At 34.5% G+C, this 26,498-nt stretch overlaps 1 protein-coding gene across 1 annotated transcript in view; it reads right to left on the bottom strand.

The window, feature by feature from the left end:
- Nucleotides 1–3,927: 3,927 nt before the first annotated feature.
- Nucleotides 3,928–26,498, bottom strand: part of LOC107440340 (ankyrin repeat and fibronectin type-III domain-containing protein 1) — a 31,519-nt gene continuing 8,948 nt past the window's right edge. Inside the window, exons 4-13 of the mRNA XM_071177896.1 lie at nucleotides 23,994–24,113; nucleotides 21,586–21,682; nucleotides 21,383–21,509; nucleotides 19,014–19,130; nucleotides 16,440–16,652; nucleotides 14,887–15,053; nucleotides 14,399–14,548; nucleotides 12,506–12,654; nucleotides 11,671–11,771; nucleotides 3,928–7,683 (exon numbers count right to left, since the gene is read on the bottom strand). Coding sequence (XP_071033997.1) covers nucleotides 6,889–7,683; nucleotides 11,671–11,771; nucleotides 12,506–12,654; nucleotides 14,399–14,548; nucleotides 14,887–15,053; nucleotides 16,440–16,652; nucleotides 19,014–19,130; nucleotides 21,383–21,509; nucleotides 21,586–21,682; nucleotides 23,994–24,113 — 2,036 coding nt within the window. The 3' untranslated portion in view covers nucleotides 3,928–6,888. The remainder of the gene's footprint in view (nucleotides 7,684–11,670; nucleotides 11,772–12,505; nucleotides 12,655–14,398; nucleotides 14,549–14,886; nucleotides 15,054–16,439; nucleotides 16,653–19,013; nucleotides 19,131–21,382; nucleotides 21,510–21,585; nucleotides 21,683–23,993; nucleotides 24,114–26,498) is intronic.

Genomic DNA, 26,498 nt, shown 5'->3' on the forward strand with positions numbered 1-26,498 from the left:
TAATTATATCCACGAATAAATTCATATCAAATCGAATGTAATAAATATTTCGGACATTCACCAAAGCATATCTGTGATTGTCGACATACACCGGTGAGGGTCCGAATGTACAAGAATGTAATGAAATATTCGATCTTTCACCGACGTATTTGGTGTTTGTAGACAGTCACCGGTGAAAGTCAACAACCACCGATTTCGGTCTTTCGCCGTGACATAGATATATATTTTATCTATAAGATATAGATATACATATATCGTATAGATATATATTTTATAGATCACATAGATTCTTATAGAGAGACAGTGTAAAAAAAGAATTTATAAAAATCTAATACTACAATTTCTCTACTGCCAAAAATGCTTTTTCTGTCTTATTATTGAGTTCTCCAAACAAAAATTATTTAAGCATCCCCTATGAGGTATTTAGGAATAGCTCCTGTGACAATTATATAAAATCTCGAGAGATTCCTAAAAATTTGTGAAGAGGCACTTAAAATTAGTTAAGGAATTTAAACTAATATTTAATTTTTGTTAATATAATTTCTCTAATCTTGTAACATCGTTGAAAATCATTTTATACACAATGTACAGTATTCAAAAACTAATATCTCAATCTGCTGGAAGTCTGTTTTAAATGTGTGTAGTGAAGTTGTTAAATTCCTTTCAATTGTTTTCTTGGAAAAGTCTTAGTTTGAAATTTTCCACTCAATTTTAAAAAATAACATACAAAAATATTTTTTGAGTGCTTAAAAAGTACTTACAAGGTGCTTATTTTTTGCTGAAAATTCTGGCCACGCACCCTGTATGATTCAGAGAAAGAATTTTATTTGTTACCCCTAAAATGTTGAAGGCATATTTTACAGATCATCTAGCTGATCTGATTCAAGATTAAGTTGCTACAATCAATATATCAGTTGATAGAATCAATCACTATAAAAAATGTTAATGCAAAGAATAGACAGCTTAAAATATTTTTAAACTCTAGGACAATCCCACGGAAAGGTCAACCAGATAAGAAAAAAAATTGATGTAATTTTTTTTTTTTTTTTAGCAAACAAGTGTCATTTTTAATTTGAAGATTTGGGAATGTATTAACGTTTTACTTAATTTTATTTTCAATTTATTATATGCTGTTGAATGAAAGTCAGTGTCATATGAATTGTCATATGTGTCCAATTTGACTTTCAAAGAAATCTTTTTTTTTTTTTTTCGTAAATAATTCACATTAATATTGAGAAGTGAAGTTAATAATCATTGAAGTACACAGGGATAGGTCATGTTGGAAAACATGTAAAATTACTGCTAGTTTTGATTTTTACTAGAATTCTTGGGAAGCAATTTAAATATTTTGTCTAACACTAATAATTGCATTGAGCAAATAAAGTTAGAGCTAGAAAACTGAAATTTTCTATGGCTTATTGGTATAAGAGATTTAAATTTTGTAAATATTGACTATCTTTTTTTTCTTCATATTTGCATTGATTCTAAGGGGTATCCAGTAGCAATAAATATTTTTGTCGCAAAGTACGAAATTTTGATAACTAAACTGAATGTTCAGGATATAAGACCAAAAAAGAAAAACAGCATAAGCTTCTCTTAAAAACAGTGCTAGATATTTTTTATCGTTTTTTGTCAGTTTTTTTCCATTAATCCAATCCAAGCATCCTTATAATTCAATCATAGTATAAACAATGTCACTTCTGAAGAAAAATTCATCTATTTGTAATTTAAGCTCCTCTGAAATACTTAGTGATCAGCGTTTTATATTAAAACTCTGTAATGAAAGTTCCAAGTCCAACTTGATTTGCTAACACAGGCGATTACAACACGATTTGCAATCGCTCTTCTTAATGATTGTTTTGAATAGGGTTTACTTTGTAGTATTTTAAAATTTAACATGCTGTTATTATTATTTAATTTGTGTTCCTCGTCTGTTCTATCTTGCGTTTGTATTTCGGTACCCGTTCTGCTTCCTTGGCTCTGTACTGCTCCTTCTCAAGAACAATTATTTTATTTACTTTTTCTTCTGTAAGATCGTTTTATTTTCTTGCCTTTGAATTGCAGGATCCGATGCTTTTATTCTTCCAGTTAAAGATGATGACATTTTTTTAGACTTATCCATATTAGAATTATTAAGCAAACGCAGTTGACGTATTGCACTTAAACATAAAGATACAACAAGTAGAATTTGGGAAAAACAATCTATTCCCTAAAGCTCCAAAATTATAGTCTCATAATTCATTAAATACAAACCTAAAGTGCCATTTCGCCTCGAAATATTTTTTCCCCCATTCATTTTCTTGATAAACTTTTAACTCCAACATTGCATATGCACTAGGCTGAGATGTTTCCTGAAGTAATTTAAATAGTGCCAAGTGTTCATTCTGAGTTATTAATTATGTAAAGTTCTATAAAAATATTTTTATTCTCAATGATAAGAATAAAAGAAATTGCAACCCATATATTTTAAAAGTACAGTCAAACCCCGCTATAGTGAACACGGCTTACAGTGAACTCCCGGATATAGTGAACGAAATGCTCGGTCCCGTGCCTTGCTATACACGTATGTTATTTTTAGTGGATATAGTGAACCAAAAAAGTGAGGAAGTTGGATGTAATGAACTTTTTTCTGTCTTCGACTGACTTACCCCCTCCCATTTTCTTTGCAATAATTTTGAAATTTCTACTTCAAAATAAATATATATATACCGATTTTTAAAACCAACTATAGAAACTACTTTTATGCTCTCGAATGGCAGGTTAGACAGGTTCAAAAAGCGGAATAACAGAAATTCAGGAAAAATTATCTGAGAGTCGGGAAGTGTTTCCATATCTGATGTTGAGGATTGCTCATCAGCTAAAGATTACTAATTTTTTTTGTACGCAAGACGAAGAGTGATGAAAAATAACACATTTTTTGCTACTACATAATATTTTTCAGTCATTTATATGAATATAATATAATAAAAGGGAGGAGTTTGGGAACCGTTAGTGAAATTGCCTGCGTAACGGATATAGTGAACTCCCGGTTATAGTGAACCGAAATTTCGTTCACTATAGCGGGGTTTGACTGTATATTAAATTTTTTCTTTTAATCTCATGAGAAACAAAAGACCCTCTTTTCCCAATCTTGCCGGTGATGAAGTTAGATTTAAGGTCTGACAAAATTATTATTATTTTTTGCAAACAATTAACACTTACATTGCTCTAATTGAGCTCTGAACGCGCTAACTAGTCGGAAAGGAGTTGAAAATTTGAACTGGCAATAAATTCCTTTAGGTAAAAATTCTGTTTGTCAAGAAACGATCGAAACTTGTAAAGTCATCCAGTACTAAAATCTCCACTTAAAAGTTCATTCCAGCTAAGTGGTAAAAAATTTGACAGTAAGATCTTATTCTCGATAAGAAGGTAGAGATAGAAATTTTTGTTAAACGAATAAACTGAGCTCCATGGCGCGACCGCCCATAGAGGGCCAAGGCCTACTGTGCCTATCACAGTTTTGTTGACCTTGGGCTCTGGGGTGCAGGAGCAGATGGTCAGCCGAACGTGAAACCCCCAGTGTTTCGCTCCCAAGCATGCTTGGTACTCATTTATCCACCCACTGAAGGGATGAAAGATTGAGTCAACCTTGCCAAGCCCGAGGATCGAACAAAGGACCTGTGGCACGGGAGCGCGAAGCGTTACCACTCTGCCACCGGGCGTCTGTCAAAGTAATACGTCAATTAAAGATTGTGGTCAAAATTCGGATTAAGAATAAGTTACATTAAGAAAATAAATTCTGTTTGCAGCAGGACAGAAACGTCACCAGACACGGTGCTCCAGTAAAGATTTGAGTGCTCTAGCTAGTCGTAAATGGTTCAAAATTTCCACATACATACCCACAGAGAGAGAGAGAGAGAGAGCACAAAATAATAATAAATAAATAAATGCATCTTAAAAAACTTTATTTGATAGCAATTTTACAAATTTCAATGCAACAATTTTTTTCAGCTGAACAAATTTATTTTTGACTTTGTAGCAAAATAGACAATAAATGGATGGTATCAACAATTTTTTAGAAAGTATTTTTTTATTTCTCTGCATAATAATATCAATTTTACATGAAAACTCTTTCACATGAAAAATGTGGTTCTTTACAGATTTCTATTAAAAATAACCGTACGCTGACATTTAAGATAAGTTTTAATAGGCATTTATTATTGTTTGGAATAAAATTACAATCTCGATATCATTTGAAATTCCATGCAGTTAATAAAATTCTCTTTTTAGAACATTTTTGATTGAAACTGGAGGGAATGAAGTCATGATGAGTGAATGATGTTTATAATTTATTTCAAACGGTTGTTGCTGTTTATTTGATCCGTGATTTTGGCATAAATAAGCAAAATTTTAAAAAAGATTCAAGCATTAAAAAAAAAANTTCAAGCATTAAAAGAAACCCAATTGTTCAACAATAAAGTGAGGGGCATGCAGGGAGGAGGGGGGTCATAGAGGCATGCAATGAATTCCTAAAACGTGGTCTGTAACTGTTATTTTTTTTATTTTTTTATCACGAAATTAAATATTTTAACAGATAAATATTTGGTTTTAGGATAAATTAAAGGAAGAATAATATGATTTTTTTGAATAAATGCATTTAATACAGTTGAACCTAGCTAGCGCGAAACCGCTTAACGTGAAATATCGCTTTACATGAAACGCTCCCGTGAGTCAGCAAAAAATTATTGTTGTATTTTTTACATGTCTAACATGAAATTTTCATGCTGATTATCGCTTAACGTGAAAACTGTTTACAAAGCACAAATAATAAGCATGTGAATAGAATCCCAATAATTTATTTCGATAGTTTAATGAAGTAGTTAAAACTTTTAAACTTATTTTAATTTGTTTGGTTCATTATAATATTGTTTGAATACTTTAATGAAGTGCATAACATGTACTAATAGTACGTAATAAATTATTTTCATGATGTATCGGATAAGACGAAATTCGGTTAAGATGAAATAATCCCGTCGATTTCGCGTTAGCGAGGTTCAACTGCAATGGATTTGTTTAAAGAGAAAGATCACCTTCAAGATGTTCTTTAAGAAAAACAAGTCAGTTAGGATTTTTTACGACATATAGAATAATTTCTGCATATTAGGACTGGGCGATGTTAAGATTTTGCCATCGCGATGCATCGTCACGCTAGTACAGCTTATATTTACTACTGCTTAAATTCATAATTAGTAAGCATTTTTTTAAAAATCAACGTAGCATTTTTTAATAATTATTTCTCAATATTTAAAGACATGGAGACGAGCTTGCAGACACATCGATGTACTATCGGGTACAAAGCTCAACATTGCGCACGTAGACATCGATGTCAACGATGCATCGGGAAATATCGTACACATCATCACAATTACCGATGCTTCGAAAAACTGCCAATCCAAACATCGGATTGGTGATGATTGCATAGAATCGATATTTTCCGATGCATCGATTTATCGCCCAGTCCTACGGCATACACTTTCTTAAAAAATTGTAGATTACGATTCCAATGTTTTTTTTTTAAAGTTAAATAGTTTTATCTCCTTAGTGATCACTCTTTTCAGAATCTTATAATCCTCCCTCTCTCCAACCACTGCACTATCAGAAATCTTTTAAAAAAACTTATTCTAAAACTGTTTAAAGGATACAAACTAAATAAAAAGCTACTTCACGCAGCTTTTGACATACAGTTCCTGGTCAAAATATTCGACGCACTGTAAGATTCTATGTAAAATCTTAATTATCAGGTGATACTATACAGCTTTATTGTTTTTATGTGGCTGAAACCCGTTTGTACTTGTTTACGTTAGTGTATCAATTGGTTAAATTAGATTAATATATAATATAAATTTGACTATAGGTAAAATGAGATGACATATTATATAAATATAGAATAGTTATTATATCAGGTATTATACAAGTATATTATAATAATTAGATCAAATTATTAGACGCACTGTAGTTTTTTAATAATTACATGATTTGCACGAGTTTGTATGCAATACTGATGCACTTAAACATACATGTAATGTGTTTTTATTCTGGAGATTTCTTTATATGCTTCCTATTTGTATTTATTTTGAACGTATTGCATTACAATGTCAACCATTTGATACACGAACGTAAACAAGTGCAAACCGGTTTCGACCGCGTAGAAACAATAAAGCTGTATAGTATCAACTGATAATTAAAATTTGACATAGAATCTTATAGTGCGACGAATAATTTAGCCAGCGACTGTTTTTCCATAGAATTCTTTCTTTAAATGAACAATTTGAATCTTAATGCAATTGTATTTCGATTACAGTTCTAACGTTGTATAGAGGGTAACGTAAGGAACCTGGTGGACTCTTTCTTTACCTGCATTTAGAATTATTCATTATTCTGAAACAGTTTTTAAAAATTTTGCTGTCCTTTTTTTTAAAAATTATTTATCCACCAAAAAAAAAAATGGATTTGGTTTTTTTGTTGATAAAACATCGGGTTTCTTGCTAAGAATGGGCAAGATGCAGGATCTCTACGATTTAATTAATATTAAAAGGAAAAAAAATGAAAGGCACATTATCAAATTTAAAAATGAGCATCTATTTTTCCCCCTGTGCCAATTCATTGTCGCCTTTAAGTATTAAACACCCACATCACAGTATGACAAATTCATGATCACGAAATAGATGCGAAATAAAAAATGAAATGATAACAATACTCTTTAGGTAACACTCTAGTAACTACTCATGATTGAAGAGAAAAAAGTGACAAATAAAAAGTCTTAAATATACATAAAACGTGACAAAATATTTGGCATATGTATCACGATTTGCTCACTGTTTTATTTTTTCCCCCTCCAAGTGAAATTTTTTAATCAATACCATTATCCATGACGCTGTCCTTACGACGCACATATAGCTTGCCTTTTTGCCACAGTCCAGTTAGTTTCATTGGCTGAAAATCGTCGTTAAGACACCTTTCACGAGCACCGGCTGTAGCAACGAGGCAAAAATTGTGACATTCCCCGTCATCGTATATAGGTCCATCCTTGCCTTTTACTTTCACAGCTGTATTCAGCTGCTTCACTGTACACACCACCACATCACTCGCCGTCGTCTGGGGGGTAACGTACAGCAGTACACTGTATCCACTCGGCAGTCCAGTTTCATAGTCGGCGTACACGCGTATGATGTCTGATTCGCTGTCCTCGTCGTCTCGCGAGTCGGTATTAAGTCTTCCACTCATTTCAATGTCGGCAGAGGACAGCGACTTGAGACTACCGGCGTACGAGCTGCGGAGGCTGCTTCTGTTCTCAAATAGTCTCTCTGCACTGTGAGCTGTTTTTAAACAGTCTCCGTTGCAGACTACATGAGTGATGGGCAGACGAGAGGTGGACGAACATCGTCTTATTTGTCGCTTTCCCGATGTTCTGACAGAAGCTCTGTTGATCTCTTTGTTGGAAATCATGGGTGAATTGTCGGGAGAACAGGCATTCGTCCACACGTCCTTGAGAGAAACGCCGTTCGAACCTTGTTTGTCCCTGGCAAAGGTCAAGACATCCATGATCCACCGAATCGCCCTCCACATGTTGTCCACTTGAGTTTGGAACTCTTGCAACTGGTTTAGGCGTGTTTTAGCTTCTGACAGTTCAGAAGATGAAAACGCCTGCAAAAAAAGTACACTTAGAGATCAGATATTCTTACGAACCTAACCTTAAACATGCTAATTAATTACTGCAGACACTTTAGAGATCAGATTTTTTTACGTACCTAACCTTAAACATGCTGATTAATTACTGCAGACACTATTTCAAGCACACTTAGAGATCAGATATTTTTATGTACCTAACCTTAAGCATGCTGATTAATTACTGCAGACATTATTTGAAGCACACTTAGAGATCAGATATTTTTATGTACCTAACCTTAAACATGCTAATTAATTACTGCAGACACTATTTCAAGCAAACTTAGAGATCAGATTTCTTTACGTACCTAACCTTAAGCATGCTAATTAATTACTGCAGACACTATTTCAAGCACACTTAGAGATCAGATACTTTTATGTACCTAACCTTAAGCATGCTAATTAATTACTGCAGACAATATTTCAAGCACGCTTAGAGATCAGAATTTTTTGTGTACCAAACCTTAAACATACTAATTAATTACTGCAGACAATATTTTAAGCAATAAATAAAAAAAAAATTTTAAGCAATAAATTAAGCAATAAAATTTTTTTTTCTTGTCTCAAGTTTTTTATTTTTTTATTTTTGCTATAACTTTAAAAATATTTAGTAAAATTAAGCAAAATTTTTGGAGCAATTTAAAATAAATTACAAAATTATTGTTTTAAAATATGAAAAAAAAATTGTTTTTAAAAATGCGCGAGATATTATGCAAGAAATGCGCAATATGAGTATTTAAAGTAGTTCCTTTGTACGGTGTACGGTGCATGCGCAGAAAAAAGTGTAAAATTATTTCTTCATAATTTTGTAGTGAATCGTATTCGGCAACTAAGGGAAAAATCTCATATAAATATCTTAAAAGTGTAAGAAGTTTCAAGCCGTTTTCTAAATAGTTTTTGTACTTTTTAAAAGAAAGTTCAAAACGATTAGGGATTTTCCACATATTTAATTTTCTTTTTGCTGTCCAGTCATTGTAGGGTACTGTAATTTACAACACTACACAATGAAATTTGTGAAAAACTCCCGATTATTTTGAGCTTTCTTTTAAAAAATACGAAAACTACTTAGAAAATTGCTTGAAACGTTTTACATTTTACGATATTTAATCAGATTTTTTTCCATAAGTTGCCAAATACGATTCACTACAAAATTATGAAAAAATAATTTTAAATTTTTTCTGTGCATGCTCAATACAAAAGAACTACTTTAAATACTCATATTGTGCATTTTTTTAAATCGAATTTTATTCAAAATTTAAAACAATTTTGTAAGTAATTTTAAATTTCTCCGAAAATTTTGTTTCATTTTACTGAATATATTTAAAGTTATAGCAAAAAATCATGAATAATTTTTTTTTTTTTTTAATAAAAATGTTCATATTTGCATAAATATTATATTTAAGCTAGATTAACGAAATTTTATGCAATCATTGCAAATAACAACCAAAGTAATCTATACAAGTTATAGTTTGTCTACGGTACGAACTCCTCCCGCCACAAAGTCTGAGGCGGTCTGCTGCTGTGTAAACAAGAATAGCGCATTTCAGGGAGGGTAGCTTCTCTTTACTCTAGGGCTAACACAATAGACCGGAGAAAAAGATACCCTTTTTTTCGCCGAATCCCACACCCTTACTTGAAATAGTTATACCTTTTTAGCATAGTAACCGCCACTGGTCCTGACGAATGGCTAGGGGAGTTCTTACTTTCGACAAACTATACATTCTTATTGCGTGATTTTTTGGCATAGAGTATTCAAAAATACTTGCTTTCTTTCATAATTTATTGTCGCTTTCTCAAACCTTTAAAAGATTTAAACTTTATTGCAAACTATGAAAAATCGTCTGAACTAAAAACTTCTAAATTTAAAAAAAAAAATAAAATCCTCCAAGTATTTCGAAATTAAAAAAAAAATATCAAAAACTGAAACTGTCTCTTCCATTATTGTAGGGTAGTGTATATAACTACATCATTCTAATTTTAGGAGGGGTAAAATTAACGATCTGAAAGTAAATAACATAAATACATTAAATTTTAAGAAAGACGAACGAAGTAAATCCTAGATTGTATCCAAAAAGTCGTTTTCTTTGCTCAATCAACAAGAAAATATTTTCGATAAAACCAGACGATTTCTAAAAATGCGTTAAAAAATATTTTCAATGTGTTAAAAAATTCGCTTAACTTTCTGAATTAAGTACTAGAATGTTTTAGAGAGTGCTCAAAATATAAAATGGATTACCCTTAATAACTTTTGATCTAATGATCGGATCATTCTTAATGATTGGAGAGGGTGATCTCATATGCTAAATAACTAGTGCAGGCGATATTTTAAGTTATGAAATTAGACAGAAAAACATACTTTCTTTGAATAAATATGCCTATTTTTCAATGGATTTAGATTTCTGACCTTCACAAGCTGCAATCTAAGAACAATGGTCTCAATAGTTTGGTCAGGAGAGCGATCCAAAGTTTGGACGCCGTATTATTAATTTTACCTTTTGCATATTTCGCCATAACTCAAGAATTTTTTAAGCGATTTGAAAAATGCTTGCACACTCTTATAAAATTCATTTAACTAAAGACAATTTCATGCAAAAATTAACTTTTAATAAATATTTATCATTTCTTATTTTATTTAATACTAGTCAAAAACTTTCGGAATCATAAGATATACAATTTTTCACATCATTTTAACGAATGTAATTTTGCATGGTAAAATGTGAAATTCGAGTGAAATCGGTCGAATAATCGAATTTTTAAAATACGACTTTTTTGAAATTCTATTCGGACATACTGCCCATATTTTGGGGGTCAGAAATCCGAATCCGTCCAACAAAAACGGTCTGTTTATTCAAAGCAAATACGTTTTTGTGTCTAATTCCGTAACTTAAATTATGGTCTGCACTAATTAATTTTCTAACTGTCTTTGAACAGGCGACCCAATTTTTTGGGTTTACGTCTGCTAAGGAATCTGAGATGGCCTCCCATCCAAAATGAAAACTTCATATATGTGGTACATGTGTATCAAGTTTTATGCTTCGATCATTAAAGGCGCGATTACTTCAATTATTTCACCAATCTATCGGAGTTTAGATGTTTATTATTTGTGGCGGATTTTCCAAATCCACGCCTGCTATATCAATAATAGAAGTATTCGTTTTCAATTCGAAGCAATTACTGAATATACTAATCACAAGTGATAGAGCCGTGATGGCTCAAGGGATAGAGCCTTCGCCTTCCAATGAGGTGAACCGGGTTCAAATCCCAGCGATGGCTAGTCGATACGAATCCGCATCCGACTTGCCCCGACCACAGTTCTGACGCGAAATATCCTCAGTGGTAGACAGACAGTGGGTTAGAGTCCCTTTGCAGTCAAGCTAACCGTGGGAGGTTCTCGTGGTCTTCCTCTCCATGTCACGCAAATGCGGGTTAGTTCCATCAAAAAGTCCTTCACGAAGGCAAATTTCTCCTAATACCTGTCTTCCGGATTGGATTTAAAATTACAAGGCTACGGCGTTGAACATTAGTAGTCGCAAACCCAATTTTTGGGTTTGCGACTACTAATGTTTCAAGGACGTTTAACGACTTTTATTAAAAAAAACAAACCCGCTATGTGAGTGAAGCAAAAAGGTGCGACCACATCACGAACCTTTATTTAATATAGCATACCAGGGAGCAGTTTGTTTATTTTTGCTGACAAGGGAGAAGAGCGAGGAGTAAGACATTAAATTTCCCTTATTTTAAACATTTTCTTAAAAAACAAAATAAAAAAAATTTACGCACAGAAATTTTTAATTATAGGGCACGAAAGAACTATCAACTATTTCATCAAGAATTTCAGAGAACCAAGAGAACGTAGAAGATTCGTAAAAATTATTCTACTCAAAATTTTCTAAAATGAATTAAAATTTCGTTTTAAGCAAGGTGTTAAAATTAGATTAAAACAGTAAGCAAAGAGTGGATTCTTACTTCTCTGTGTGCGTGTTGAGCTAGCATGTTGTCCATTTCCAGTATGGAAGACAATCGTGAATACCTTGTAATGAAACTAGGTTGGTATGTTGTCATGTGAACTGAAAAAGAAATCATATACAATGCTTGCAATTATAAGTGGCCACTTTCCTAATTTTGCCTTAGATCAGATGTTATAAAAAACTAATACTTTTTTTTTTATTTTTTGTTTTATTCATTATATTTTGTTTTATTCATGTCATTCAGATGATAACAACAAGCTTTCAAAAGTGCTACTTCGATCCTTAAAAACATTTCAGTCGTAACATTAAAATGCAAAATGGCACATTTAAATGACGCTTCAAGCTTATATTTCTGAAGACAATAAAAATAGGTTCAATACAGTAACAGGGTGCGTAGCGTTTTTAAAAAGTGCTAAAAGGTGCTTATTTTTGATTTACATTTTTAAAAGCCTTTGAAGGTACTTTTTTTTTAATTCGGGATTTGTAAAAAGTGCTTAATTTTCAATCTTTTAAAAAGAGATTTTTTCTTGCCGTGTCGATTGTCGTTCTAAATTTAAAAAAGTTTATACAATTTTCTGTGCAATATTTATCAGAAACTAGTTATTTTATCATGATCATGTGAAGTTTGTAAAAATGTTGATACTAAGTTCATAAATTAAGAACTTTAAACGATAAAAAAAATTTTTTTATTACCGGCACGTATCCCAATTATGACAAAAGTATAATAAAAAAAATTGATTATTTTTTAATTATGGACTATTTGTATCTAATTTTTAAAAATCTACCAAGAGGTCATTACATAAAATGCATATGAAAACTATTTGTGTACGTACTCATTTCAAATACTTGTATGGGTAGGGTGATACAGTCAGAAGTGATTTCATCACACTGACCAGGAACAGAACAGACACTGTCCACTGGTGGGAGCACCAAGATGAAAGTCACATTCTCACTTAGCTCGATCACCTCCACATCATAATACCTGCGAAAGAATTCATTTAAGGATATCACCTACAAAAGTATTGTCCCTGGTCAAACTATTGGACGCACTATAAGTATCTATGTACAATCTTAATTATCAGATGATACTATACAGCTTTGTTGTTTTTACGAGGCTGAAACCGGTTTTCACTAGTTAACGTTCGCGTATCAAATGGTTAACGTTGTAATGCAATACGTTCAAAATAAATACAAATAGGAAGTATATAAAAATCTCCTGAATAAAAACCCATCACATGTATGTTTAAATATAAAAGAACTGCAGATAAACTCGTGCAAAACATGTAATTATGTATTAAAAAACTACAGTGCGTCTAATAATTTGATCTAATTATTACAATATAATAATATAATACCTGATATAATAAATATTCTATGTTTATATAATATATCGTCTAATTTATTCAATCGTCAAATTTATATTATATATAGCCTAATTTAACCAATTGATACGCGAACGTAAACTAGTGCAAACTGGTTTTGGTCGCGTAAAAACAATAAAGCTGTATAGTATCACCTGATAATTAAGATACCTGATAATTTTCGTAGAATCTTATAGTGCGTCTAATAATTTGGCCAGAGAATGTAATTTTAAAGAAAAATGGTAATGGTAAACCCAGATAATTCAGTTAAACTCAGAGTAAACAATCAAGTTTCAAATTACTGGAAAAATTCTTTTTTGAATGCAGACAAATTCTGAGATGGTTACTCTTAATACGCTGTAAGTTCTCTCTTCCATTAATTTGTTTGCATTTTGAAACTTCGTAACTTATTCTAAGTTTACCCAAACTCGTAACTATTTCTCAAATTGTAATTTACAAATGGTAGGGAAACAGAATTCGCGATGAAAAGTTTCTCCCGCGGTTGGTTGACCCTGTAAAGCTAAGCGCAGATGACGCTGGGGGTCAAAATTCGCCGAAAGACTTTCGGGTTACTACCTACTTCCGACTGAATTTTACGCCTGAGCTTGAAAAAACGCGCCATCCAATATTATTATACTTGTAGTGTCTTCAATGTAACGCGTTTTTTCAATTTAGCTTGCAACGAAAGCAACACCAAATGAATTCGCAATGAAGTTTGCTATGATGATACCCAAAATAGAACAAACGGCACTGTTTTATTCAAATATAGCCAAATAAGGGATAAGACTCAAAACATGGCAAAGCTTACTCTTTATTTATGCTGTTATATTAATTTTGTTAAATTTGTTTTAGGCTGACGACCTGTTAGAATTAACTTGTTCAGAACTGGAGGTAGGAAAAAGAAGTGTTAATCCAGGCTTCGAGAGTATACATATTTCTGTTAAGCCTAATTTCATAATTGCAATTAAGTACGCCGAAAAGTATACTTGTTTATATCTGAATATACTGTAATAAAATGTTCGTTATACATTTAAAAAAAATAACGATTGCAAATCTTTCCTAAAACTGAAGCAAAATATTAACCAGCGAGCCCCAAACTGCTCCCAATATGCATTATTCCACTCGTTTTCACTCTGTCAAAATATAAACATAAAAACAAGAGCAGCTGTTTAAATACCCCGGATCAAAAAAAGAAGCGGAACCACCAATAGCGTGAGATATTAAAACAGACTCAACCACCCTTTAGTATCGTTTAAATATTGGCGTTTCAAACAGAAAGTCAATGCGGGTGCATTTGCATGGATTCTAACGAGGGAATCGCGTGTCACGATCCTGAAGGGGGGTTAAAATATAATGAATACAAACCTGTGGAAGTCTATCACATTTTCTGGAATGTCCAACTCGGTCAACAACTGCTTAGTAGCTGCCGAAAGCAATTTCTGGAATTTCATTTGGACTTCATTTGGTCCACTTCCACTCCCCGAGGAGAGACTTTTGAACCACTGCCATTCCTCACTATGGTGGAAACAAAAATAGATCAACTATCTCTCACTACTATAGTGTAGCTTTCAGGAGAACTCCTCTAGACATCAGTCTCGCGTCGTGGCGGTTACCATGGTTACGAGGAAAAGTCACTTCGAATAGGGGTGTGGGGTGAATAGTTTTGTCTTGATCTAGGCATAGGTCAGCGTGAATAAGTCAATCAACACCTTTATTCCTCCATTGCACCCCCATTAGAAATGTGCTCTCACTTGTTACCATAGCAGCAGACAGCGCTAGATTTTTAGTCCGGAGGAGTTCTCCTCAAAGCCGCACAATTAAAATACACTATTACGATAGAGAAAGTGTTTTACCATGAAACGTGCGGGTTGTCCCTGATTTTGGCATGGGGCAAGACATTTGGCGTCATTCTTGGCACAACTACCCGTATAGCATCAACTGAGCTCTTTAGCTTCATGTATCCGACGTAGAGGCCCTTCGGTAATGGTTTATTGCTTACTTCACTGTACACAATCATCTCCTAGAAATCATAATAAAAATATGAGTTTTTAAACATTTGATTTCTCAGGAACTACTCGACCGACTAGTTCCGATCAAGTTTTGTTATTTTGTCATGTTTAATTACAATTCTTTAAATTGATGTAAAAAATTGTATACCTTACAATTCAATCTTTTTTTTTTTGACTATTTGTAAATAAAATAAAAAATATTTAATAAACGTCATGTTTTGCATGGAATTATTTTTGGATAAACAAATTTTATAATTGCATGCAAATTTTTTATTAAAAAAACTTGCAAAAAATGTTTACGAGATATAAAATATGCGAAATATGCGAAGTAAAATTAACATTCAGGGGTCAAAGTTTTGGATCGCTCTTGTTACCAAAATATGAGAAACCTATTTTCCAGATTTTGAAGTTCTAGAATCTAAATCTGTCGAAAAAAAGGATATGCTTAGTCAGAGAATGTACATTTTTGTGTCTGGTTTCGTAACTAAAAATATCGAAACTCCTTTTTGAAAACGTCTCTAAACTCGATTCGAATTTTTTTTTTAAAAAAGAAAAAAAAAAGCTGAATTAAGAGAACACCTCAAAGTGGATAAAAAGTAAATAACTTTATTTTTCCTGTTTTCTGATGACACACTTAACTCATTCTATTCTTTTAATATCATTTTTCAAAAAATTTAAACAAAATAAAGTTTTAATGTATAATTTTCAAATTGTGTTATACGTATTTGTCAGATTAAGCTGACATTTAACAATAATATTTGTCTGACTGCCTTGAGATTTTATGTCTGACAAATTTGCCTTTATGAAGCCTTAATTCTACATTTTAAACACCGGAAATCCTAATTCTTCAGAAGGAAATTTTGCATTCCAAATCAGAAGTGGTAAAATTCACCGGGACATTTTATATTTACAATTTTTCTTCTTCTCGGCCTATGTGGATTAATAATTGTAAATTTGTGCTTGTTTTCGAAATATGCATACTTCGTACATGCTCAGACCACACCTTAGTTCTCTCTCTCTCCGTATGCCTGTTTAGGCAGAGGGGTACGATTGTTCTTGTTTTCCAGTGGCGCCATCTATGGCCATGAATTCGACCTCTGCCACACCCTTACGTCACACCCGTTTACAGGGCGGATCTATTCATACATCCCTTCATTCATCCACAGATCGTAATTTTGACCTGAACCAGAGAACGATCGATCTCTAATCCAGTACCCCAAAGATATGGGAACATGGAGGACTTTGCGACTCGACAGATTTAACGTGCATCAGTCACCATTTACAACACGGGAGTCTTCGGCCGGCGGGGTTTGAACCCACGAGCTCTCGAACATGGGCCCAGCGCCCTACCGACAAGGCTATCTTGGCCTCACACCTTAGTTGAAAGATATAATTACCTGGAGAGAGTCCAGAAGTAGGTCGTGTACACTGTCTGAGTTGTTGGCTCTCTTCCTCTGGATTTTGTGCAGAGGTGACCATCTGACAGATAAGGAAGCCGCCATGGATTTGGGATCCTGGACATGCTTCACAGTACATAAGACTGTTGTGCCTTCAGAGTCCTTGAGTGGGACGTAGAAAAGTTGTCCGAGATCTTGTAGTCCAAGTGCAGCCTGCAGAACAAAACATTTCATTTGTTACTTCATAGTTCCCATCAAATCAATAGGTGCACATTAACTATGACTGATGCAAATCGAAGATAAACTACAATCAAAGTCTTTCATAGCAGGCATTGTAAATAATAATTATAATATTATAATTATATTAATGAGGAGAGTATTTATATGTAATTATTTATATTAAGATGGAGAGTATTTATATATAATATGAATTGTAATATTATATATAAATACTCTCCATCTTAAAGAGGAGAGCAGTCGCAAGACTTGGCGAGGAATAGAAAAAAAAATTTTTCAAGATCCCTAAGAAGATCACTCGTGATCCTGGTCAAGATACTAATCACTTGTGATTTTTTATTATAACCGTCGTTGAATAGCCGACAAAATTTTTGATTTTACGACTACTAATGTTCAACTTCGTAGCCTTGTCATTTTGAACTCAATCCAGAAGACAAGGGAACTCCTGGATCGAGTATTCGAAGAAATTCGCTTTCGTGGTGAACTTTTAGATGGAACTAACCGGCATTTGCGTTATACAGAGAGGAAGACCACGAGAATCTCCGACGGTTAGCCTCACGGCAAGGGGAATCTAACCCATGATCCGCCTACCACTGAGGATATTTCACGTCAGCACTGTGATCGGTGCAAGCCGGATGCGGAATTCGTATCGACCAACCATTACCGGGATCCGAACCAGGTTTATCTCATTAGAAGACGAACGCTCTATCCCCTGAGCCATCGCGGCTCTATCACTTGATACTAGTATCTTCAAGATTTGCTTCGAATTTGTTTCTTAAGAACGTACACTTTTATTATTGATATAGCAGGCGTGGATTGGGAAAATCCGCCCAGAATAGATAAACATCTAAAGTCCGATAGATTGGTGAAATAATTGAAGGAATTGCGCCTTTAATGATAGAATCATAAAACTTGGTACGCATGTACCACACATATGAAGCTTTAATTTTGGATGGGAGGCCATCTCAGATTCATCCCATAATAATAATGGAATGTGATCAAAATGGCGACCCATTAAATGTTTGATGAGCTTTTTTTTAAATATTTTTTGTTGCTGATAATTTTGAATGATATCTGTTAAATAAATACTACTTTGGATATTTTTTGCATTTTTGGGGAAAGTGAGGTAATATGAGGGAGAGAATTGTATTTCTTCTAGCTACAGGCAAGCGAGGCATTGTTTCCGATGCACTTTTTTATGTTGAGGCCAATCTTGAAATGATGGAACTAAGAGTTTAGGCTCTAGCTATGTTTTAAAATGGCAGAGGAAAGATTCAAATGAGAGATATTTAGAAAAGGATTTCACCGTTAAAAACAGGAAACGGGACTTCTGTATTACACCATTTCTTATGGCAGTAGATCTTCCAGATATCTCATTTTAAATTGGGAAATAATATTGAGAAATTTTGTTTTGATTGTCGGAGATGCGATTCTTTTAAAAGATAATTAACTTCACGCTTTAGGGATAGTGCGATTTAAAGGCAAATTTTCGTTTGTTGTCTATGATTATATTTAGAGTCCTATGTGATTTGAAAATGCACATTGATTACGGAACACTCTTTATATTTCACTCAGTTATTGGTTGTACTAATTATATTATATTATCCTTCCTTCCTCAATGGCACGACAGCCCCGGGTGGGCCCTGGCCTTCTCAATCAACTTCCTCCAGGCCTGCCTCTGCCTGGCAGTTGTCTTCCAGTTTGAGACTTATTTATTATATTATAATTATAATATTATAACCGTTGTTGAACAATTGACCTAATTTTGGGTTTACGACTACTAATGTTCAACTCCGTAGCCTTGTAATTTTGAACCAATCCAGAAGACAAGGGAACTCCTGGATCAGTACCCCCAGAGGTATGATTTGCTATGGAAACATGGAGGACTTTGAGACTCGACAGATTTAGTGTGCATCAGTCACGATTTACTACACGGGGAGTCTTCGGTCGGTGAGGATCGAACACATGACCTCTTGGACATGGTCCCAGTGTCCAAATAACCAGGCTATCCCGGCCCTGGCTGTACTAATTGTAAAAAGAAGTCTAGTTTAATTTTCCCACTCTCCACATTTTCCCTTTCTTTTCCGTGGTTTCAGCATGTCTTGTTTCTTCCCCGGCACAGTATACTCCAGTTACTTACTGTTACGTACTGACGCGGAGAAGAAAAAAAAAGCAAAATTTGCCGTTACCATGGCAACAGGTTGGGGAAAAGTGAGGACATCAATTTTATTTACAAAGAGTATGGAGTAGGAATGATGCTAAAACGCTAAACATTATTAGCTTCTCGATATAAGGATATTAAAGTAGCTATAAACTGAGTCTGACTTTCAGACTTACCTGCATTTGCTCAGCGGCTTGCAATAGTTTGCTTCTAAAATGAAGATTTGATGATGAATGACTTTTTTCCATGTCTTGTCTCAGAGTTTTCACATCTTCCCACGAGCTGCATGCTACCTGAAATGTTTATTTAAAAGAAACATTTGGTTAAATAAGTAAAGATGGAAAAAAAAACATTGTTAAGGTCTGGTTTCTTAGGACAAGCGCCTTATATGGGCGTCAGCGGGACGTCAACGTCCCGCTGACGCCAACAAAATACTGGTTTGTTAGCTTAAGGCCTGGTTTCTTAGAACTAGCTCCTTATCTAGGCGTCAGCGGAAAGTTGACGTAGAGCTGACGCCAAAAAATATTTTTTTTGTTAGCTCAGCGTGAGCAGTCGGCATATCTTTCATTGCGCATGCGTTAATAACGTAAACAAATACTTATTTTGAATTTGTATTGACTTTGTTTTTGTGGACCAGTGTTTTAGAGAACAAATAATGACTTCGCCCAGGAAAAAACACATTATAGCTGAGCTAAATGAAGGGTGCTATGTTTAATGAAGAAGCTATGTTTAATGTCAAAATCAAAATCTTGGCTGATTTCAATGTGCTGTTGGATGTTGTCCGCCATTGCTTCTGTGGTTAACGTCACACTGTAATCCAACTGCAGTTGAGTTGAACGGCAATTGTAGTTCAAGATGACCGTTCGATGACGCATACTATCAAACGCACAAATGGACCAATCAGAGGTTAGCGCTGATTTCCAGCTGACGGCGTCCTGTCCTAAGAAACCAGGCCTTTAGTTTTTATATTGCTAACGAGTTTGCATCGACACAAAAAGAAAGAAAAAAAATTAACGTGCTTAAGACCGATGTTTATAAAAAACCAATTGCAAAATCGACCATCCAAAACAAACGAAATACTACCTAGTAAACCTCAAATGTCTACACCTACATAAATCATTCCATCCAACTACTTTTTTAAAATGTAGCGACTACGAACTACTTTCGAAACGTAGTCAAAGCTACTTTTTCGCTACTTATAGAAGACAAACATAACTGGAGAACTTCATTTTCACCAACATTCAAGATGATTTTGAATAAAAAAAATTGGGTTGGTTACATCTGAGGAGATATTAAGAAGTTTTAATTCATGCTGACATGAAATAGTTTTTTTTATTTTTTATTCTGAAGCACTTTTTTACGAATTTGTTCTTTCAACCTTCAAACTCTATACTTTTCTCGACGCTGATTTAAGAAATGCTGAGAAATTATCAAATATTTGTAATTTAAGTGATCAATATGATTTGTGATTTAAGTGATCTTTTTTATATTCCCCAAGAAATACAGTAGGGGGTGAAAAACAAAAACGGACTACTATTTTTTTTTTTTTTTTTTTTTTTTTTTTTTTTTTTTTTTTTTTTTTTTTTTTTTGATTTCCTAATGATCGGATCTTCACGTTCTAGGACTCAAACTTTTGATCCTAATGATCGGATGTTCACGTTCTAGGACTCAAACTTTTGATCTAATGATCGGATCTTCACGTTCCAGGACTAGATCTTAATGGTTCCAGGGGGTGACCGCTAGACCGATTTCGCACCCATTTTTCCGAGCATCAGTGAATCTTATTAACGCTCGGTCACAGAGGCATTCTCATTGCGTACGTTGACGCGCACGCGTGGGATTTGCACAAATCAGATTCGAAAAATGTTTTTGCGTTTGAACTTAGTTTCTTTATTTAACTCACGCTAAAAGTAGTTGCCAGTAGTCACTAGTAACTACTGTTTTTTTTTTGTAGCGCACTATGCTACAAACTACGGAATAAAGTGGCGACTACAGTAGTTTCGCGACTTGTAGCTGATAGAGAGTATCTTGAAATCAGAGAGCATTGCGGAACATAGAGTGTAACGTGGGACAGTATTGCGGGGTATAAACAGTAAAGAGAGTATTTTGGAGTTGTGTGACTTAGATAGCTTAGACCATTATGAAATTCGAGAGTGTGTTGGGGGACATAGATAGCTTAGACTATTGTGAAATTTGAGAGTGTGTCGTGGGGCATGGCTTAGAGCATTGTAAAATTAGAAAGTGTGTCGTGGGACATAGATAGCTTAGACCATTGTGAAATTTGAGAGTGTGTCGTAGAACATAGCTTAGAGCATTGTAAAATTAGAAAATGTGTCGTGGGACATAGATAGCTTAGACCATTGTGAAATTTGAGAGTGTGTCGTGGGACATAGATAGCTTAGATTATGTGAAATTCGAGAGTGTGTCGTGGGACATAGATAGCTTAGACCATTGTGAAATTCGAGAGTGTGTCGTGGGACATAGATAGCTTAGATCATTGTGAAATTCGAGAGTGTGTCGTGGGACATAAATAGTGGATAATTACTTTCATGATCCAATGGAAATCTGTGTTGAGAGGTGAAGTTTCATCCACTTCTAGAATGGGAAGTGTGTCTTCGGCTGTCACGATCATTCTATCCTCATGATACAACAAACACGCTAGGAATACACCCCTGAAAACAAATACAATTCTATTCAAACACTATTCTATTTTTATTTTTCATTTTTACAAAGAGGTAGAATGCGTACCTTTTCATATTTTTCTGAAACTTGGGTGCCGAAGTGAAGAGGTGTTTTATACTTTTCCGCACCTGTCTTCTCTGCTGCTGCGGAGTATCAGAGAGATCTGAAAATATTTTCTATTTCAATATATTCCGATAACATTCCTTTCATTTGAGTACATTTTAAATTTGTAGCAGTTTAGTACCACATGTTACACAAAAATAGGGCTGTTTTAATATCTGACATAAACTCTGCTTAAGATCAAAGCATTTTAAGATCAAAGCATTTTAAAACAAAGCTTTTAAAAGAGCAGGTACTGAGGATGGAACGTGAATAAAGTTTTTTCTTCTTCTTAATCTTACTATATACGTAATTACTAAACATATAATTCAAAAAAAAGAAAAGTCAATTACTACTTAGGTCAACAAAGAAACATTTCATTTTAGTTATTTTTTATAAAATAATTACAATTTTTTCACCCATATTGTCATCTACAACAAGTTTAAAAAAATGTATTTGAACTCGAATGGATAAATAATAAAGGTAATGTTTCCCTATAAGTATTTTTGCATCCCTAATTTAACAGTGTTTACCTGTACTGTTATTATTACGTTTTTGACTTTATTTTTTTCTCTCCTAAATTACGACTTTAAGAGGATTGTTTTTATTACTATTGTTAGAATAATACGATTCTATGTTACATTTTAAGATAAAGTTATTTAAATCGGTGTCTGAACTTTTTACAGTTATTATTCTTTGGTTTCAAATTGCATTAATATACTGTTATGAATTGCGGTAAAAAAGAGATTCGTTAAATGAACTAGAGATTAACTTTCTGCTTCAAGCAGAAAGAGATGAAAGCAAAAATTGTATTTAAAATATACCAAAGAGCCATTTCATTATGACCACCCTCCATCTATAACAATGGGCTATCCCAGGTTTTCATGGTTTCTCGCCCAGGAACAATGTTTTCATGGGGCACATTAGGACCCATAATTCTCATAGAACAATCCCTGACGTCTGTAAGCTGCTTGAACGTAGTTGCAGACCAGGTTCACTCTTTCATGGCAACAGTTTTTCCTGCGGGGGATGGTGTTTACCAACAGGATAATGCATCATGTCATAACGGTCGAATCGTCGAGGAACATTCCAGTGACTTTCAAGTCATGTCTTGGGCCCCAAATTCACCTGACCTTAATCCAATAGAGCATTTGTGGTCCTACTTGGAAAACCAAATTCGTGCTGCCACGCTACACACTCGTAAGTGAGGGAATTGCAGGACCAGTTGGTGAGCGCTTGGTACCAGATACCTCAGACTACCTATCAGCACCTTGTGGAATCAATGCCACGGCGGGCGCTAGCAGTTATGAGGGCTAAAGGTGGTCCTACATGTTATTAGCAGGGTGGTCATAATGTAATAGCTCTTCGGTGTACATCCGTTCGTTTGGTAAGAAAAAAATATTAAATTACAGTTGCGAGCTCACCACTAATTTGTTAAAACAATATACTTTTAATTGCAAATGTTAGTTCAAAAAATGATTACTTGAAAAAATGATTACTTGAAAAAATGATTTATGTTCGCTAATCGATCTTAATATTATGGGCATGGGCAGTGGCGGGACAAGTGTTCTTTTTAGTTGAATAATTTCACCTGTTTCATGCCAAGAAATAGCAATTACTGCGAAGCAATCATCGGGGTTGGTGAGCAATAGCGAACAGGGGGTAATTTGGTAATCTTAAAAAGTGCCTTCGGGCTAATTATGTTTTTTATCTTCTTTTTTTTAAAATGTTAGCCAGAGCCTTGATGTTTCAGGGGATAGAGCGTTCGCCTTCCAATGAGGTGAACCGGGTTCGAGTCCCAGCGATCACTGGTCGATACGAATTCCGCATCCGGCTCGCACCGACCACAGTGCTGACGTAAAATATCCTGAGTGGTAGATGGATCAAGGGTTAAAGTCCCCTTGTCATCAAGCTAACCATGGGAGGTTTTCGTGGTTTTCCTCTCCATGTAAGGCTAATGCAGGTTAGTTCCATCGAAAAATCCTCTACGAAGGCAAATTGCTTCCCATACTTGTTACAGGAGTTGCATTGTCTTCTAGATTGGGTTCAAAAGTACAAGGCTACGGAATTGGACATTAGTAGTCGTAAACCCAAAATTTAGGTCGGCTGTCGAACGACGGTTATAAAATGTTAGCAGGTGTTGTATTAAACAACAAATTCTTTTTTAATAACAAATTCACGATATTCTGTCAAATCTTAAAATATCCTATATATTTAAACAGCATTATGCTACTCATTTCAGATACTATGGTGTTATGTTATTTTTCCATAATACCTTCCTTTGTCGCTCCCCCCCCGTCTTTGTAAAATATTTGTTCTACAAATAATACTACAGATAATTAACAGATTGAAAGAGGTTTCTAAAATCCTCTCACCTTTAATCTCGCTGGCATTTCCAGGCCTCGAGTTGATGATCTGGTGAAAGAGGTCCTCCAATTTGCTGTTACGTCCTCCTGCAGCAGAGCGAGGAACTTTACCCTCCAGGTCACGCCAACCTACAATAAAATGTTGCTCATTGTCTTTATTATATTTTGACCATTACATGTTGTTACAACTTGTAGGATCTATTACATAGAAGTTTGGAAGCGAAAGTAAGTCTAAGTTTCAAGTATTAAAAATAAACCAATATTGAGTTCCTTTTTTTGCCGCATCCTTCTACTTACCGATTTCCCTCTTTGAAGCTTGCCGCTTGGAAAGTCTTAAGGCCTGGTTTTTTAAGACAAGCGCCTTCTCTGGGCGTCAGCGGGAAGTTGATGCACCGCTGACGCCAACAAAATACTCTTTTGTTAGCTCAGCGTGAGCAGTCGGTCCAACGCAGACAATATCTTGCATTGCGCATGCGTTAATAACGTAAACAAACATTTTGTCCAAGAAAAAACACATTATAGCTTAGCTAAATGAGGAAGAAGAGGAAGAAGAAGCTATATTTAATGTTAAAATCAAAATCATGACTGATTTCAATGCTCTGCTGGATGTTGTCCGCCTTGCTTCTGTCGTTAACGTTACGTTGTAATCCAACTGTAGTTGATTTGGACATCAGTCGTCGTTCAAGCTGAGCGTTCGATGACGTATGCTGTCTCACTCACAAATTGACCAATCAGGGGTTAGCACTAGCTTCATGCTGACGTTCTGTAACGCCGACTTGTCCTGAAAAACCAGGCCTTTAGTCTGCTAGGCGCCTGTTGCACGTGCATGTTGGCTTTTTGATCAACACGTGCGATGTTGTCATTGTTTCGGTTTAGGTGTAACAAGCCTCATTTCACTGAAACAAATTCAAGTAGAACGTTGATTTTGGGGAAGAAACAGGCACCTGTATAAATTCGGAGACATCCCGCGATGAACGCGTTCCCACTATGACCACAAGTAGATAAAATTTTCCATTTTTGATTTCTCTATACTCTTCGGATGGAGTTGAATCGTGATGCATCGTCGCCTGAGAAAAACGTCCTTTGCTGATCTGCCACGTTCTCTAGATGTTGCCGACCTTCAGTTGTCTGAATAGAGTGCACTACCTGCAGTGGGTTTTTCATTTGAATAGCCTTCTTGGGGAGAAGCAGCTCTCTCGCCATCTTGTTGTGAATAATCCTGCTATCCCCAACGATGCCTGAGCTCGACATTATTTTCTTCAACATGCGACTCTCAGCAATATAATTAGTTATTGCCCATCGAAAAGAAAAGGGGGTATATTTTGTTTTGCAGCAATCTGTTTTCTTAATAATATACTATTCGCGATGGCAACGCTCGAACACGTAATTTAGGAAGAAAACCGGTTCCATGTCTTGACCACCCTCTTCTCAAGGAAAGAACAACGATATTTTCCTCTTTCTTGATATTTTTCGTATTTAATTATCAAAAACATTTTTTAAAATTCCCACGACGCTTTCTTTTAGAGCTATGTTTAATGTAGTTTTGATTAATCATATGGTTTCCTGACCTATAAGTTTTTAATCTATTTGAAAATCAAGACAGAAACTAACGTTCTTCCATCTCTTAAGACTCTCCACACGCTAATTGTGAAAACGTGCGAAGTATTCTAATAGGTAGAGAGTTCTGCTCTACACCACCTGTAGCCCATTTCGATCGCCAGTGGACAACTTTCTTCCCACCCCAAAAAATGATGAGTAAATTCTATAAAGAAAACAAGCCTTTATATTTGACGTGATAATTTTCTGGACTCTTTTTTTTCTTCTTCTTTTTTTCCATCGATAAATCTATGATCGATGATCTAGATCAGGGGTGTCAAACTCAAAAGCTAACTTGGGCCAAATAAACAATGCTTAACTTTAGGTGGGCCGCAAAAAAAAATCAATGTTCATCGAAACAAATAGTTTTATTTTGAGTAGTACATTCTAATAAACATGTATAAAGTTAAATTATTGCTGACGTTCTGATACTTCACATCTCTTCTCTGCTACTATCTTTTCTATTTCGGGAGAAATTTTATAGGCCGAGACTACTTTCAAAATTGACCAAATGTGAGCGTTATTAATACGATTTCGGACAGGAGATTTATTTCCATTCATAACGGAAAATAATTGCTCTCACTGATAAGTACTTCCAAACATGGAAATAATTTCAGATGCGAGTTTTCGCGTATTTTTAAACCTTGCCGGTAAATATTCGTAAAATTCAAGCACACCCACTTCAATGAATTTTGCCTTCAACTTTGAGTCTCACTGAATCTCAATCACTTCCATTTGCATACAACTGGATACTGATTCTATATTTATTGAGAAAATCAAACAAAACAAACAAAATTTGTCTTCCAAAGAATTATAATCTTTAAATCTTGTTTCAAATTCTGTTCTAAGATTAAAATTTTTTTTCCGCGTATTTTTTATGCGATGAAGTATCATCTGAACTAGATTTGTTCTTGTTAC

Source organism: Parasteatoda tepidariorum, chromosome 2 (genome assembly GCF_043381705.1).
Source record: "Parasteatoda tepidariorum isolate YZ-2023 chromosome 2, CAS_Ptep_4.0, whole genome shotgun sequence".
In the NCBI taxonomy this organism is placed as follows: domain Eukaryota; kingdom Metazoa; phylum Arthropoda; class Arachnida; order Araneae; family Theridiidae; genus Parasteatoda; species Parasteatoda tepidariorum.